A 16,938-nucleotide genomic window follows, 5' to 3' on the forward strand; every position below is an offset into this window, starting at 1 on the left:
TATAATTACCAATGGTTAAATTTACCTATACAGTATGCATGGATAAATATTTCGCGAGTTTTGTAAAAATAAGTTTTTTTTTTTTTTACTCCTCTAGAAAATACAACACGCAGTTATATATTATTTCGATCTTTATTTGACTTGATCGTCGATCGAAGTAACTTTATCTCATTTTCTAAAACAAATTTTATTTCCGGAGCGTTTCGATTTTTACTCGGGGATTAGAATATTGTCCCCATTGTCTCTAGGGAGCACAGCCCACTGGATGGATAATTGGCTTCTCATTCAAATCAAGAAACTAAATGTTAATTTTGAAAGGTACTTTTTGAAATAAAGAAGTATATAATAACTTAGAAAAGGTCAAGTTATGGGGCCTTCTGCCTTCACGTGCAATTTTTTTTTCAAAATGGATGCTCAACAACCGTAGGATGTAACTAGAAAAAACGATGCATCAATAATTCGCTTCCCAAGAACTTTCCTTTATATATATATATATATATGTTTTTTTTGTCTTTTTTGCATCATTTTCTCGATGAAGTTAAGCACAGCTTGATCTTAGAAGTATCCAGTTCAAACACAGCCAAAAAATATACTAGTACAAGGAAAGTGTCCCCCTTAAAATTCAATCAAGAACTTTCTTGGAAATTAACAGTTCACGTGCATGATTCGTTAAGCAGTTTTTGTTTAGATTTAAATTTGAATTTTGGAATGGTTTCTCTTTGGCGGGCATTCAGATTTTGGTTATTTTGGTTAAAACCGATCGAACCGAACAATCCAATGAATGCTTGGTGGCTAAGGATTTGGGAGCTATCATCCCTTCTGCATACTCGAGTCTTAGGAGTCATTAATTGGCGAAAACAGTCCGTTCGTCGCTGTCGCGGAAATTTGGACGGAGGGGTTAGTCGGGATCACCTCTAGCATGTTTCGTGGCTTTTTCATAATTGTGTTGGCATTGGTTCTAATATTCGAGGAATGTTCGTGGCATGATAGTTTTGACTCACGAGAAATTTTTTAAGAGACTTATTTCCATGTCGATTGACATCCATTTCGATGTGTAAAGATGACGGAGAATAAGATCAATTATAAATGCTCATTTAGAGAACCATTATCATGCATTTAAAAAAGGAAAAAATTTGTCTTGCTAACGTGTTTTGTAAACTACTGCGTTAACATGAAGGTTCACTCATTGTACATCGAAAGATACCGGTTTCGAATTTAATCGTCATTGAAAAATCAGAGAGAAAATGATATAATTAATTAAATCTGCATTTAAAATTGTTTAGAAACTTGTATGGTGTTCCATAATCTTAATCTCGTGGTGATATATCATTTTTGTTAGATAATTTTGATGCTTAACGAATGAAAATTAAGCAAATTAATCAATGTGTTTGATTGAAAAAATTCGAAATGAAAAACGAATATTAAGTTCGGTAGTTATGAATTAAACTCGAAACGAGTTCTTCGAATGTTGAAAGAACTTCAAACGAGTTGTCGGAACATGCAAGGGACAGAAATGAAAAAAAAAAGAAAAAAAAATTGTTCGGTGAACAGTGATGAACAGTGCCCGGCGCGCGGCCGCGCCTCGGCAGCACTCGGTAGGCGCGCGCGCTCCTGCCGAGAGCGCTCAGCAGCGCTATGCCTGGACGCGCCCCTTCGCGTTTTTTCGTGTCTTTTCGAGTTTTTCTGATATTTTTTCATTCCCTTGACATTGTTTGATGATTGTTGTCAGTTACAATGGCCAAGGGACATCCCTATGAATGAAAGATCGTGTCTTTTCACATGAAAAACATTAAATGTTTGATTTATTGAAAATCAAAAATACATACAAACATATAACATCATATTTGCATATTTTCTTCTTCCTTCTTCTTCAAGAGAGAGTTTCATTCATTTCCTTGTGATAGAACTCAAATATTTGAGTGCTCATTATTCAAGAGTTGTAGTTGTATCTTGGGATAAGATTGCCACAAACCTTAAGGCACCGTTTGATATGTAGGATGAGATTAATAATTGAAAGATAATACAAGTGATAACAAAGTTGAAAACGTGGGAATTTAATATGACTTTTTAAACTTTATTCCTGTTTGGTACTACTTATTCTCCCAGGATAAACACAACTACATTATTTAATTTCTCATTTTTACCCCTTCGACTGTACATAGCAGGTTTCTTCTTTTTGTTCACCCAAATTGCGGATCTCCGTAACTACTCTCTCTCACTCAATGCTTGTCCTCGCCATCTCTTGCATCCCACATCAGATGTAGAAGCGAAGTAGATCTGTGAAAGAAAGGTCAGGATAAAATGTGTTACAAAAAAAATCTTATGCCATTTTTTTAATAAGGTGACGACCTGGTGTAAATGTGAAGAAGGAAATCGTTTCAGTTTTCATGTATGTTCAGTAATTTTGAATCTTCATTTTTGAGGGAAAGAAACTTTTGCAGGTTCGTGGAACGTTGACTTGTCCTTGTACACCATACAAGGTTATTTCCGAGGAGAAAAGAAAGCCATCAACGACGCAGTCGGTGTGAGAGTGTATGAGATGGTGAGTTTTTTTCTGTCTTCGAGTACTCTTTTTTTGGGTGTGCGTTGAGGGTCGTAGCACATTACTTCTTGTTCAAATGGGATACTTTTTAGTACAAACACTTGTTTAATTGTAATAAAGTATTCTGTGTGCGAACATATTTCGCTTTAAAATTTTAGTACATATTCTCTTTGCTGCAGAAAAAAACATACGTCGTGTTCATGGGAAGGAAGGCCGGAGTGTACAATAGATGGCCTGATGCGAACGCACAAGTTTATCGTTTTCCTGGCGCTTGTTACAAAGGTTACGAAAGTAGAGAAGCTGCCGAGGAAGCCTTTAATAGTTTTGTGAGACGACCAGTTGAGGATCCAAATTTTAATGATTCCAGTAGCTCCACTTCTACTACAGCTGAACAATGTGCGCCGACAACAAGTCAAAGTAAGAAATTAGTTCAGCTACTGAACGAAGCGTCTGATTTAGTTCGTCAGACTCGCGACGTAGGTATCAAAATGGAGAAGTTGTCCAACGAGATTGGAAAGTTATTGGAGGATTTGAAAATTAATTAGGGGCCATACAGAAGTCTTTACACTAAGCTTCGTTCGTATGTTAAAAATTAGTGTTTCAATTTAATTCTTCAATTGCCCTGTTTCGTTCAAAAAATTTAAGTACTATATATGTAAAAGTGTTGCCTGCTCATCCTTCTTCGCTGCATGTCAAAGAACCACAACTCATTGTGTCACATATAATTCTTTGATGCAGGTATGTTACTTTCGTTCCTCGTCCATTCAAATTAAAAAATCATCACGCTTCTCTTTAACTAAAATTAGTTGTGTAAAGGAGTTATTGGTGGTTGTTTCTCATTTTCAGGTTGGCAAAACATTAACTTATTTTCTATACTTGCGAATTTTGTTGGTACGTCATTTTTTTATTTATAATTTTATGTTGATAAAGTGTGTGCTTCTCTTAAGTACACTTGTTCCAATGAATTTACTACTGTGTACTATTTTCAGAGTTAACGTAAGTTCAGAAATTGTATTTATTGTGTTCATGTTGTAGTGTAAATATTTTTGGTGCATTTGTGGTTTCAACATAATTCGTAGGTGTTGACCTACTACAGATTTGCATCACATCAATATCTAGGAACTGGAGATCATTGAATACAAGTAGTTGGAGAAGTGAAGTCATTAAATTGTTCTTGTTATAAATATGAAGGCTGCTTGATTCGATACTATAGAAAACTCTATATTGTATGGTGCTTCTTTCTGTCGTGCAAAATGTCTTTTTCTTGTCAAAATGCCTCTGAAGAAACTGTGAGCAGCAAGTATCAGGTACCTGTCATTGATCTCATATCTGATGATGAGAAATTTAAGTGCAGCGACAATGAAGTAGCTGGTAGTGAATTGAAGCATTTCAACATCAAGTTGTTTGTAAAAACGGTAAGAAGAAGCAGAAGTTGTTTCACACCGCTTCTGTCCATGAGTGTCATGATCCGCCCATGAATAAAGCACTGAATTTGAATGCTGGTGTCAAATTCGAGTCTAAGGCGAACCACCTGAAATCCCATGACCAAAGATCAAAGAAGGTTGTTGTTGTTGAGTTGTCATCAGATGACTCCACTGCTTAACATGTTTATCACAGTATTATGTGCAGTTATGTCCCCATCCTTTTGTTTTCTTGATCGAGTAAGTTACAGTCTGATTGTCTAATGTGTATTTTGGATCAATGTGTGTACAACTGTGTACTCGATTCTCCATTTTGCGCACATTATATGTAATGTGTTTTCCATGTGGATGTACGTATAAGTGGTTGTATGGTGCTCCAATGTACAAGGCTTTATTACGTCCAGGGTAATTGTATGTAAATAACCAATGGTAATGTTAATTGACTTTTGTTTTTGTTGTCCGACACATATGTAAATTCATAACCTAGAACATGTTGTAATGTTATTTCTGTTATCTGAATTACTTGAAGGTTGAAATAGTTGTAGGCTTATTTAATGTAATGTACAAAAATGCCAATTACGTAACTGTATTAAAAAGTTTAACAACCAGTCTGTTAAACAATCTTGAAGTTTAAATTGCAAAATAATAATTTGTAGTATGAAAAAAGCTGTACAGAATAAGTCAACTTTATCTGCAAATGCACAAGGTTATGACATAAAATACATTGAGATTGCAATAGTCTATGTGAAGAAATATTACATACATGAAAAAACATACAATAGTTTTAACTGACTCGCGTAGTCGAACACAAATGCAAGCACTTATCAAAATAAGAGATTACATCATTCTTTTCATCCACAATTACAGTTAACTAAGTAATGGTTGCATACCAACTCTAGAACCATTGCTCCAAAATAACAAAATACAACATTCCTCTCAACCAACATTACCCATAAGTAAGTTATGGCTCATCACCAAATCAAAAACTACGGTTCCAAAACAAACTTACATCTGTAACCTTTACTCGCCACGCAACAACCTCTTAATCAAGCAAATCCTTCCACGTTCGCCAAGTCTTTTGAATAGTGCCAAGTCGTTATGGTTGTTGAATAACAACTTAGCTGCAGCAACTTGTTCATCTTCTGAAAGGTCGGTAAGACCTTGCAATGCCTCCAAAACCGTATCTTGAACAGCCGAAAGTTTGTCGTCGGAGGAAAATTCCTTGATCAATTGTGACATCGTGTCTTTGGTTACGTGAGCGAGGTTGTTGATTGCTTGGACTATTGATTCATCATGCTCACTAATGTGCTTCCTTTTTTTACTTTTAGAAGGCGTACCTGCATTAGTTTTAGACGTTGGCGTATGCGTTTCAGATATTGAATCATCAACACCATCGAATGGGATATATGTACGATTCTCGCCAATGAACTCTCCGTTTGGAACTTCTTCACCAAGATTAAGAACTTGTTGTAAAGCATTCTCAAAAGTCTTCGACTGCTCTCCAGTAGCTCGATCATTTCCGAAGATTTCAGCCCAATCGTTGAAATGCGTCCACTGTTTATGCCGCATTGCTCTCAAACTTGGGTCATGCTGCCTCAATCAAGAAGGGAATGAGTATTCGGTACAATTGTTTAAATCAGGTAAGTACTGGACAACACATACCTTCACAATTGATTCCCAAGTCTCGTCTGTAGCATCGACCGTGTTATCAGTGTCATTCCAACCGACTCCACTCTTCGATAACAACGTCACCAAACTACTATATGTTTTTTTCCACACATGTATTTTTGAATTTATATGAGGATTCCCACGTATATTTGTTCCTGGTAATGTTGTCTGCATTGCATTCTCCAACAAAGTCAAGTAACCAGCTTTGAAACCATTCTCACTTTTCCAACCCTTGGTCGTAATTTCTTTCCGTGACTGTATTAACACGTCTTCTTCACGGCCACTCCAACTTCGCCGTGTCTTGTCTGGTTTCTTGCACCTCGCAGTGCCGCTACCAGAATTTGCTACACTATCCATGATTACACGAAAGATGCGTGGAGTAATTCTGTCACGAAATAAACATTATATAAGTACATGTAGCAGTAGTAGTCAATGAAATACATTCGAATGTTACAAAATGAAGCACGAACTATGACATTAAAATCAGGAAAATGTTCCACATTCAATATGCTGGTTGAAAGATAGTTTTGCAAATAACACTGCTTACTATGAAAAGAAGTACAACGACACATTTAGATACAATATGTAAAGATGTGCCACTCCATAGGATTACAATAAAAAGGCGTTAATTGTAGGTGTTCCACATGGACATCGCACACTGATCTCGCCAATTAACCCAATCGTTCGATGACTCAAAACTGCTTATGTACTCATTATGTGTATCATGAATGAGACTGCCAACTTCTTCTTCGTATTCCTCTAAAGGATCGTCAGACATTTGATTACGGATGAAATTATGTAATAAAATGCAAGCAAGAATTATTTGATTTTGAACATGCAAGGGGTAGAATGAAGGACTTCGAAGGATAGTCCATCTCTTTTTCAACAAACCAAATGCTCTTTCAATAATGTTTCTTTCTTGTGAATGCCTCCAATTAAATAACTCCTTGTGATCTTGTGGTGCTGATGCACGATTACCCCAGGCATCCCTATGATATCTTACTCGTCTGTACGGAGTCAAGAAACCCTCCACATTAGCGTATCCATTGTCACAAAGATAATAACAACCTGCACAATGAGTAAGTGTCAATTAATTAGAGTGTCACGAGGAACAATTAATGATGAAATAAAAAATGTCGCGTATGTAAACAATAAAGACATGTAGACGAGAAACTTATTTACAAATAACCTCTTGGAACCTTGAATGCATCATCCCGAGTTAATGCATCTCTTAAAACTCTGGCATCGGCGGCCGATCCTTCCCAACCAGTAAGAGCGTAAATAAAGTTCATATTTCGATCACAAACCCCCAAAACGTTAACTGCAATAATTCCTTTTCGGGTTCTATATTTCGCTTTGTCTCTGGCACGAACGTGTACGCCGATATGAGTTCCATCCAATGCACCTAGACGACCCTTTAAAAATTATGATACGAGGTCAATAAGTGTTAACCAATACTTAATTTAACTCAAACACATGTGGTCCACAATGTAACAACAAAACAACTTTTGAACAAAATAATACCTCAAACCATTTCCAAGGTTCGGTGTCACATGTCTCATCCACAGGGGTAGGCTTCACAAGAAGTAACGTATACAACTTCAACAACGCACGCATAACTTCATGAAAATGTGCGCTGACTGTCTGTCCACTACGCATGTAATCGTGACTGGTTACCCGATTTTTCTTATGGTGTGCCAATACAGACAAAAACATTGCAACCTTTTCTTGGACGCGGACATACCGAGAATTTGTTAGTCCTCCTATGTGCATTAGAAGATAGCACAATCTTCCAAATGCATTTCGATTCATTCTCAAGTTCAACACACATTGAACATCACCCGCATCAATAATCATATTCAAATGGCTAAATTGAGCATTGATTCTTTGTGTCATGCTGTACGAAACAGGTGTATTACGAGTGGCACGATGTCGACGGGCAACCATTCTCGGACGTCGTCGGATTAGAAGACACAACATCAACAAATTTGTAAACAATATTTGTTGTACCATTACACCCAGTAGAAGGTTTCTACGTTTCATGTCCATCTTGCGACAACACTCAACCAACGACAACACATTCAAATTTAGAATGACAAAAGCAGAATGTGAAGAGAAAATTATTAAAACAACAGTTACTCAAGGGAAAGCGTGTTGGCCAACTATGCACTTTGAGGAGTATGAGGAATCATATGCATTTCATTACAATTGAACAGAACAAAGAATTTAAGTACGATTTTTGTTTAAAAAAATGACGAAAATCGCCATCGAGAAGTAAGAAATAATGAAAAACAAAACAGTAGGGGGTTAATGCTCTGTTGCCGTCGTCCTCCTCGTGCGTTCGACAATTTACTATATCAGATAAAACTTTTAATATACGATGTTAGAATGAAATGTTGGATTGCACTCAAAAGTCGCTGACGGACTTCAACAGTTACAGCACAACTGGAAGAAAAGGTGAGCTCCCGAAATTTTGTTTCAGAAAAAGTTGGAAAGATAATTAACTTGTAACAAAAAAAAAAAATTTCGCGGACAAGTTAGGATAATTTTCTTCAGTACATAATTTACCTGGTAATGGTAAGCAATTCAGATACACTTTGCGACGTGGAAGTGGACTTCAATGGACATTCGGTCATAAACCTCATCCGAGGACGACGGCGGCCATTTTCATTACAAGAGAGCAGATGTGTGAGTAAAGGGAAGTTTCGTTTAAGTAGGGCGAAGGGTATTTGTGGAAAAGAAACAGGTTTTCAAGCGTACTGTGGAGATGAGAACAGACACTACCTTCGTGGAAATGGGATTCAATTCTTGGTTTTTCACGGTTGAATAGTGCGCTTTTCCTGGGCCCATGGTTACTACTGGTTGACTTAAAATGATACCAAACACTTGATTACAAGTGTTATCCTACCCCAATCCCAACTACCAAACGGTGCGTAAGCATATTGTGAGTGGCAAATTCTTCTTAAGAAGAAAGTGTTCAACACTTGCCTCTACAAAGTCATTCTTTTGATTTCTTCTTGCTTCTTCTCTAAAATTTGAATACCACAATCAACAATTTTCAACTTTCTAACAAAGATATTTGATCCAAAAATAAGCTGATAATAATCTCATATTTAATTTTTTTTTTTTATAAAAGGCTCTATAAATTTAAATAATTTGATGCATATTACATTTATTTACTTTCGATAAATTGAACACACGTATTTTTTTATGGAAAAAGTAATTTAGTAGATGAAGTATCGATTAAATGATAAATTAGCACACGAATGAAAGTGTCTATTTTTCCCTTTATTATCACAAAAAATACACATTTACTTTTTATTTTAAATTAGGTATATTTGTATGATATATTATAGAAATAAAAAATAATTTGGTTAAAATTTTGATTTGTAAATAGTTTTTATTATTACATTATATATATTAAATAGATTATAACTTTTAAAAATATTAGTATCTAAATAATTTTAAATAAATAAATTTATAATATAGAATATAAATTGTATATTTTTTATTTAGCTAAAAATTTTATGTATATACAAATACTTTTCTCATTATGTACATTTTGAAAAAAAAATATTCAAATAAATAATGATTGTGATAAAAATAAAATAAAAATATTTTATTTATCTATTTTTTTTTTTTTTACTGAATTTTAGCTTGTACATGCACATTGTGATTCAGCAAGCGAATATGTTACGACTCAGACGTCCAAGAGACTTGGACAGAGTCTAATGCTCATTCGGCTCGAATCGACGTCTAAGTCCCTAGCATTCGAGAACAAATGTTCTTTGTTTTTTCTTAAAAAAAAATTCTGAGAGCCTACAATCTTGTTTTGTTCTTGGAGCTTTGAAACTTTTGTTTATAAGAAAAGATTATTTTTTTAGTCATTTTAGTCTGATGCGATATTGATGTGACACCAATACAATGATGATGTGACGCTAACGTTTGAGTGTTATATCGGTAATCTCGATAAAAAAAAGACTAAAATTACCAAAAATAGGAAATTGTAGGACTAAAATAAAATTTATTAACATAGTTGACCAAAAGAGTATATCTCTTATGAGACGGTTTCACGAATCTTTATCTGTGAGACGGACAACCTTACCGATATTCACAATAAAAAATAATATTCTTAGCATAAAAAGTAATATTTTTTCATGGATGACCCAAATAAGATATCCGTCTCACAAAATGCGACCCGTGAGATCGTCTCACCCAAGTTTTTGTCTGACCAAAATCAGAAAGCGACGAAATTACATTATAAAAAATGCAGTTTTTCCTATTTATAAATATACCTCATTCTTATGTGAGATATCAGGTCTAGATTTATAAATATACCTCATTCTTATGTGAGATATCAGGTCTAGATTTGTTTGCATTAGGAAGCATATCATTTGAGTTTTCCCAAGCATTGTTTTAAGGTTTTCTAACACCCATTACCATATAAGTAAGTCGAAAACCTGTGCAAGTCATTCGTAAATAAAGTCGCTACAACTATATTGTTCAGTTGTTTCTTTGCAAAGATAAGCACACTGCACACAAGATGCAATGTTGTAAAGAAAATTCTAATCTGCTGCCAAATTTTTTATTTTATTTTTTTAGTCGGAGTACGAGATTGTTACAATTGATTTTCAAACATGGGATATCATTTCAAACTTTGGACCTTGTTCTAAATGAAATATAAGTTCTCGACATTTGTGCGACCGACATGAAAAGCTACATTGCCGACCCAATTATCATTAGGCTGTTATCTGAACTGGTCCAAGATGCCAAGATTCAGAAACTTAGAAGGTCTAGAAGAAATGAAGTAAATAAAAATGTATAGGGAGTGGAGTAGTTAAGCATTCTGTTTGTTTTTGACAGCTTAGACTAGAGAAACACTAGCATTAGCTAGGGATTCGTATACATAGTTTATCTATGGGAAATATATATATATATACACTCTATTGGTAATATTAATATGTAGTTCTTAAGTTGTGATAAACTACATCTAATATTTCAAGTACTTCGGGAAAAAAAAAATCAAGCAAAATAATCAAGAAAATCTAACTATCTGATATTAGTGCAAATGCATTTGAATAAAACTATAATATCAAGAGAGTTTTTTTTTAAAGTCAGATATGGTGAAGTAGGTGAACACTTGATCAATGATCAAGAGTTTGATTTCCGCTACAAACTTTTTTTCGGGCAAGCTTGTCGAACAAAACTTATTAATAGGTTTTATCTGGTTAACATAGTTTACAAACTATTTTTTTAGCTCGAAAATTTACCTAGTGCACATAATTGGTAGCGAGTCGACTACGAGTTTCCACGTCAAAAAAAACAAAGAGAAGTGTTTTTAGTGAATATAATTTTCTTGATATTCAACTATCAATATTTAAATAACATATATTTTAATATTTATAATATAATTATAATAGCTTCATAACAAAAATGGGTCTGAATTGGGTAACAATAATTGGCAACTTTATCCAATGCGTGAGAGTGTATCAAAATTAATGTAAGAATTTGTTGACTGAGTACCATTGAAAGATTTTCGAAATATTTAACAACTAAAATCAATTTTATTTAATTATAAAACCTTTAGAATAACTTGCTACTCAAATAGGTAATGCTCTTATCCATTTATAATATATGTGCTGAGTGGATAAATCATGACCACTCATTCAATCATGATGTATAAATAAATGACCATAATTCATCAGTCAATACACGTGTTATGTGTTGAGTGGATAAAAACAATACCCAAATGAGTAGTATCTATAAAGTCCGAAGATAACCATCTCCATAATACCCTTATTTGTATAAATCTATACTAGATAATGTAATGAATAAAAACTCAAGGAACAAATAATTTATTGTGTCGGTCAAATATGTAAATTTTATCCGATGACCAGTATTTTAACAATTTTTGATATATTTAAAAATTTATTATTCTTCAGAATTTATTGTCAAATCAATAATTATATTAATTGATGTAGAATTAATTTCAGAAACAAAAAAAGAAAAAAAAAGGAAAAAGAAAAAGAAAGCACTTATTTTATATATATATAAAGTAGTTGTGAAAATGAAAAGCCTTAATTTTCACCCAATTATTTTTCTTAAATTTTCCCCTTTTATATTTAATAATATATTATTTATTATTGTTTCAAAAAAAAATATTATTTATTATATTATATAATATATATTGGCTAAATCGCCACCACGCACACCGCCGCCTCCGTCCAAAGCAGTCTGATATTTATTGAACTTAACCGTTAAAACGAACTATTTACATGAAATCCCCAACTTCATTGTAATCCTCCCTTCTCTCCAAAACCCTCAATTATTTTACATTGTCCTATCAATTTGGGGATTTTGATTGACTCGAATTGACAAAAAATATGCAGGCATCATCAGTTTTGTTCAACACGAAACCTCTTTTAGCTCCGATTTATGCAGGCAATCGCTATGGTAAAGATAATCGCAATTTCACTCCAAATACAACCCAGCTCAATCAGGCTCAATTAAAGAAACCAGTGGCTTGGCGCCACACGAATAGACGTCGCTGCAGCCGTGCATATCTTGTCAACAATAAGGTTTGTTCTATTGTTTCAACTGCTTTAATAAAGTTTTCAACTTTCTCCTTTTATTAGCTCCTTCTAAAATTGGTGGTTGGGACGCGGGATTGGGGAGTTTGGTTTGTGTTATTCTTGGCGCATAGGGAGTGAATGAATTTTTTTTCAGTATTTATATGGTTTAGCTTTAGCTGTGTTGATGTCTTGCAATCGTTTTTGGTTTTTCTGTGTTGGATGATGCCTTTTCCTCTTTGCAAGCTGCAAGTAAACTTAATTTGCCACTCGTTGTTTCCCTTTGATGCAGAATACATCGAAAATATATCATTCTGAGACCAATCATGAAAGTCAGCGAGTATCTTGCTTCCATTGTTGCAAAAGAAAGCAAATTGGAATCAACGGTTTCGCCTCTGGATTCTTTGCGGACAAGTCAACTTTTCATTTGTCAAAGCTCAAACCAAACAAAGATAAAGTAAGGAACCATCCACTTTGTGGTAATCTCGTCTGTGCCTTTTCAGTACTCTGAGTGATATGTTGACCTACTCTTGTACTTCACCAATCAGTTTACCACCATAGTCTCTTACATTCTTGTGAAATTGCGATGCTTTCCTTTGATATAATTCTATTATTGTCAGATTGGCCGTGAAGAGATTTACATGGTAGTTACGTTTCTTGCTAATCATATATTATGCTCTTGTAGCAGTCACTAAAGCAATAAATTTAGTTTATGAAGTCTGATAATTTCAACAACTGTCATCATTTTATTTTACAATATGGCATATTATATTGAATTTTCTCTCATTTTATCATGTCAGGTTGGTCTTCATGTCAGACAACTTCATGTTTCATGTGCCACCGTCGGCCCCAACGAGCCACATGCAGCAAGTACAACATGGCCAGATGGTGTTGCTGAAAAACAGAGTTTCGATGCATTAGATTCAGAAGTAGAGAGAAGAGAATATGAACAATTTTTGCGTCTTGAGCTTCCATCCCACCCGAAATTGCATCGAGGACAACTGAAAAATGGTCTTCGCTACCTCATTTTGCCAAACAAAGTCCCTCCCAATAGGTACTATTCCTCTTCAGTAACAGCCAGCCCCTTTGACAATCGTTCTAATGATGAATGTTGAATAATAATTCTTGATCATTATTTGGGTTTCATCCATTATGTTCATTACTAAGTCAAATTGTTATTCATTAGTTTATTTTCTTTTCCCTTTTTGTGTTGTTTTGACTGTAAAGCCTCTAGCCCTCAAGTTCCAAATATGACTACAAAAACGAGATGACAATGATGGGGTGAGTGAGGACACTAGTCCAGATCTTTGTAAAAGTTTCTGAGTCCCTTACTGAACAGTTTGATTGATATGAACTCAGGGAAAAGCAGAAATCAATTTTGTTAATTGTAAGACCAAAGACATAGAATTAACAGATTGACATTGTGCAATCATTTTTGGTTTAGCATACACAACTTCTAATGTTGCTTCAAGGAAATATGGTTACAAATTTGAGGGTGAAAATTGGCTGACACCTTTAAATAAGATTACAACCTGGCCAAGTGAAAAATGTATGATTAGATAGAGTAAATTTAGCACTAGAGAATTCAACGCTTTTAACGCTAATCCATTTCCAAAACAGATTTTCTACCCTCCAGAGCATGCATATAATGCTAAGTTTTAGATTGTGGTCAAAGTAGGAAAGTCCTTTATGGGAGGCATATTTTTTCAATGGGTAGGCTATACCAGCACATTATATAGTATTGAGGAGTCTTATCAAATGTCCTTTCATTTATGTTGAAGGGAGGCTTTGTATGCTATTAGAAAAAGACAAGAATGAACCATTGATGGTCCTTAGTCTTGGTATATTTACACTGTTAACTATTGCAACCATTTTAAATAGGTTCACGACCTTATTTGTTAATAGATAATAGATACATAGACTTGAGTTGATGTTTTGCGGGTTAAGGGATTGTACCATTTTTCAAAAGTAATGGAGCATCAACATAAATATAGATGTTTGGGCAAGGACATGGGAGGCTTATTTGCAATAACTTTTATTAAGAAAAATAAAAAGCTAATTTTGTCTTTTCTTTTCTGGATATAAGTGAATACTAATTTTGAGCTGCTTTGGCTATGCTAAACATCGTGTTTTTACAGACAAGGAAAGATCTAAAATGCTATTAAAACATTTATTGTTTTGGCACGAGTCTGAATTGCAAATTCACTGACAAGGAAAGATTTAAAACATTAATAAAACATGTATGCTTTGGTACATTAGTTAGAGTTGTGAAAATACTAAAAAGGAAATATTCATTATTTTCAATGCCAGACCACTCAATGTTACAATGTGAAAATACTCTTGTAATTCTTATGCCCTCATGGTGCAATGCTAAACACTTTTGAACTATAGGTTTGAGGCACACATGGAAGTTCATGTCGGATCAATTGATGAGGAAGATGATGAGCAAGGAATTGCTCACATGATTGAACATGTTGCATTTCTTGGAAGTAAGAAACGTGAAAAACTTCTTGGAACTGGGGCAAGATCTAATGCGTACACTGACTTTCATCACACTGTTTTTCACATCCATTCACCAACCAGTACAAAGGTTTGTCAAATTTTATGGTCTCCTTATTAAAACTGATGTTTGTAGACATCATTTTGCCCTGATACATAATTTGTTTACATTGTCTTTGTCATTAATTTTACGATATATGTAAATCAAATGTACACAAAGTAGGGGACAAATCAAGGGGCATACAATTTTGGTCTTCCATAGAGTAATAAATTGCTCTGAATATGGTGAGGAAATTGTTCATCATGGATGATTGGAATTCCAGAAATCTTTGGATGGATCAGTTATCATATAAGATAACTGCGACAAACTTTCCAAATATAAATTCTAATAGATGTTTTTTCACTTCTGCTTTTTTGTCGTTTTTTTGCCAATTTTTTCTATCCTTACCATAATGAAAGATTTGATCTTTAGGACTCTGAAGGTGATTTGATGCCTGTTGTTTTGGATGCTCTGAACGAGGTATACTTTCTATTTATTTTCTTTATGTGTTGAATTGATTGACATTTTTCATTAATCATATTGGGGCATTGGTTTCAAGTGAGTTCTTTGAGTTTTTCCACTTGCTTGTACTATCAATATGATTTTTCTCATTTGATGCCACGTGAGTTTGAACTCTGATATATTATTTTAAAATTGCCATAGATTGCTTTTCACCCAAAATTTTTGGCTTCTCGAGTTGAAAAAGAAAGACGGGCAATTTTATCTGAACTACAAATGATGAATACCATAGAATACCGCGTTGATTGCCAGGTAACCACTACAAGATATGGGTGTGCATAGCTTTTATATATTTTAGCTAGCCATCTTTTACCAGATTTTTTCTTTTGATTTGTATGTATTTGCTCCTCAAAATTTCTTCCTTGGAATTGCTGGCGTAGTTGTTGCAATACTTGCATTCCGAGAACAAGTTGAGTAAAAGATTTCCTATTGGACTAGAAGACCAGATTAAGAAATGGGATGCCGACAAAATTAGAAAATTTCATGAGCGCTGGTACTTTCCTGGAAATGCGACATTATACATTGTTGGGGACATTGATGACATTTCAAAGACGGTTGACCACATTGAAGTACGTCATAATTTATTTACTCTTCAGTTTATGATTTTGAATTTGAGCTAGTCTTCTTGTACGTTTAGCCTTTTAGCTGATTGCCAGGTCTTTTGCAGGAAGTTTTTGGACAAACTGGAACAGAAAGTGAGGTGGGTGCTGCACCTACACCAACTGCCTTTGGTGCAATGGCCAGTTTCCTTGTTCCTAAGCTTCCCATGGGATTGGCCAGTGGTTTGTCTCATGAAAGATCTTCTCCCATCGAACAGTCTAAAATTTTTAGAAAGGAAAGACATGCCGTTCGCCCTCCTGTTCAACATGATTGGTCCATTCCTGGAATCTACACAGATGTGAAGCTACCTCATATATTTCAGCATGAATTGCTTCAGAACTTCTCAATTAATATGTTTTGCAAGGTGACAGCACCTGATTTGGATAAATATTTGTTTCCCACGATCTGTTTTTATCTTCATTCCTTCACTGTTGTACTAATACTTTTCCTTCGCATATCGTTTTATTAAAATTTCCCTTGAAGAGTTTTTGCCTTCCTTTCTGTTGTTTTCTTTTGTTCTACTTTCATCTTTTCTTGCAGGGTGGGCTTGATAGAGAAATTAAAAAGACACCCTTTCATTCTTTCCCAAGTTTGCATCATATTTTGAACATAACTTCCAAGTCAGATGACACATCTCAATAGGCATGAAAAATGAAGCAATGATAGTCTATATTTGTGTTGTGTTCTTTTGCCATAATATAACTTCATGCCAGAAACTGGAAAACTGGAAATACATGTACTCATTTATTGCCACTTTCCATTAAAGCAAATGATGTGGATGAGAAATTTTGAACGGTGTTTGGATGCTATTACATGGAATGCCCCCAAACATTTCTGCATTATTTGTTGCTTATTCTTTTGGATGATGAGATACTCATCATTAGCTCGATATCTATTTGTACTAACCCATCTCACCCCCACCACCAAAAAATATAAAAAAAATCACAGTTTCAGTTTCTTGTATGTTAAAACCCATCACAGATTTCAACTTTCAATTACATGCGAGTGTTGTCTTGTGACCCAGTCCGTCACATTTAAAGTTTCCCCCTTTAACTTTATCACTTTTGTTATTCATAACTA

At 34.5% G+C, this 16,938-nt stretch overlaps 2 protein-coding genes and 1 long non-coding RNA gene across 7 annotated transcripts in view; 2 read left to right on the top strand and 1 right to left on the bottom strand.

The window, feature by feature from the left end:
- Nucleotides 1-2,175: 2,175 nt before the first annotated feature.
- On the top strand, nucleotides 2,176-4,345 carry LOC142539054 (uncharacterized). Of its 2 annotated transcripts, XR_012818795.1 has the most exons (4): nucleotides 2,176-2,290; nucleotides 2,442-2,542; nucleotides 2,722-3,433; nucleotides 3,897-4,345. It is a non-coding gene; the product is annotated as an uncharacterized LOC142539054 (long non-coding RNA). The 2 variants fall into 2 exon arrangements; XR_012818796.1 differs by lacking the exons at nucleotides 2,176-2,290; nucleotides 2,442-2,542 and having other exon boundaries at nucleotides 2,683-3,280; nucleotides 3,389-3,433.
- A 583-nt stretch (nucleotides 4,346-4,928) lies between these two features.
- On the bottom strand, nucleotides 4,929-8,567 carry LOC142540902 (uncharacterized). 4 transcript variants are annotated; one of them, XR_012819179.1, is made up of 4 exons: nucleotides 7,156-8,567; nucleotides 6,821-7,046; nucleotides 5,626-6,016; nucleotides 4,929-5,553 (listed from the first exon to the last, which is right to left on the bottom strand). XR_012819179.1 is itself a non-coding variant. In XM_075647362.1 (4 exons), the coding sequence occupies exons 3-4, from the start codon at nucleotides 5,986-5,988 to the stop codon at nucleotides 4,984-4,986; spliced, it is 933 nt and encodes a 310-aa protein (XP_075503477.1). In that variant the 5' UTR covers nucleotides 5,989-6,016; nucleotides 6,821-7,036; nucleotides 7,156-7,289; the 3' UTR covers nucleotides 4,936-4,983. The 4 variants fall into 4 exon arrangements, 3 of the variants coding, with proteins under 3 accessions (XP_075503477.1, XP_075503476.1, XP_075503475.1); XM_075647362.1 differs by having other exon boundaries at nucleotides 4,936-5,553; nucleotides 6,821-7,036; nucleotides 7,156-7,289; XM_075647361.1 differs by lacking the exons at nucleotides 4,929-5,553; nucleotides 5,626-6,016 and adding an exon at nucleotides 6,159-6,699 and having other exon boundaries at nucleotides 7,156-7,680; nucleotides 8,200-8,566.
- Nucleotides 8,568-11,890: 3,323 nt separating this feature from the next.
- Nucleotides 11,891-16,938, top strand: part of LOC142540903 (stromal processing peptidase, chloroplastic-like) — a 28,597-nt gene continuing 23,549 nt past the window's right edge. Inside the window, exons 1-8 of the mRNA XM_075647363.1 lie at nucleotides 11,891-12,209; nucleotides 12,493-12,657; nucleotides 13,001-13,254; nucleotides 14,592-14,790; nucleotides 15,172-15,219; nucleotides 15,403-15,510; nucleotides 15,639-15,827; nucleotides 15,926-16,222. Coding sequence (XP_075503478.1) covers nucleotides 12,015-12,209; nucleotides 12,493-12,657; nucleotides 13,001-13,254; nucleotides 14,592-14,790; nucleotides 15,172-15,219; nucleotides 15,403-15,510; nucleotides 15,639-15,827; nucleotides 15,926-16,222 — 1,455 coding nt within the window. The 5' untranslated portion in view covers nucleotides 11,891-12,014. The remainder of the gene's footprint in view (nucleotides 12,210-12,492; nucleotides 12,658-13,000; nucleotides 13,255-14,591; nucleotides 14,791-15,171; nucleotides 15,220-15,402; nucleotides 15,511-15,638; nucleotides 15,828-15,925; nucleotides 16,223-16,938) is intronic.

Source organism: Primulina tabacum, chromosome 3 (genome assembly GCF_025594145.1).
Source record: "Primulina tabacum isolate GXHZ01 chromosome 3, ASM2559414v2, whole genome shotgun sequence".
NCBI lineage: Eukaryota > Viridiplantae > Streptophyta > Magnoliopsida > Lamiales > Gesneriaceae > Primulina > Primulina tabacum.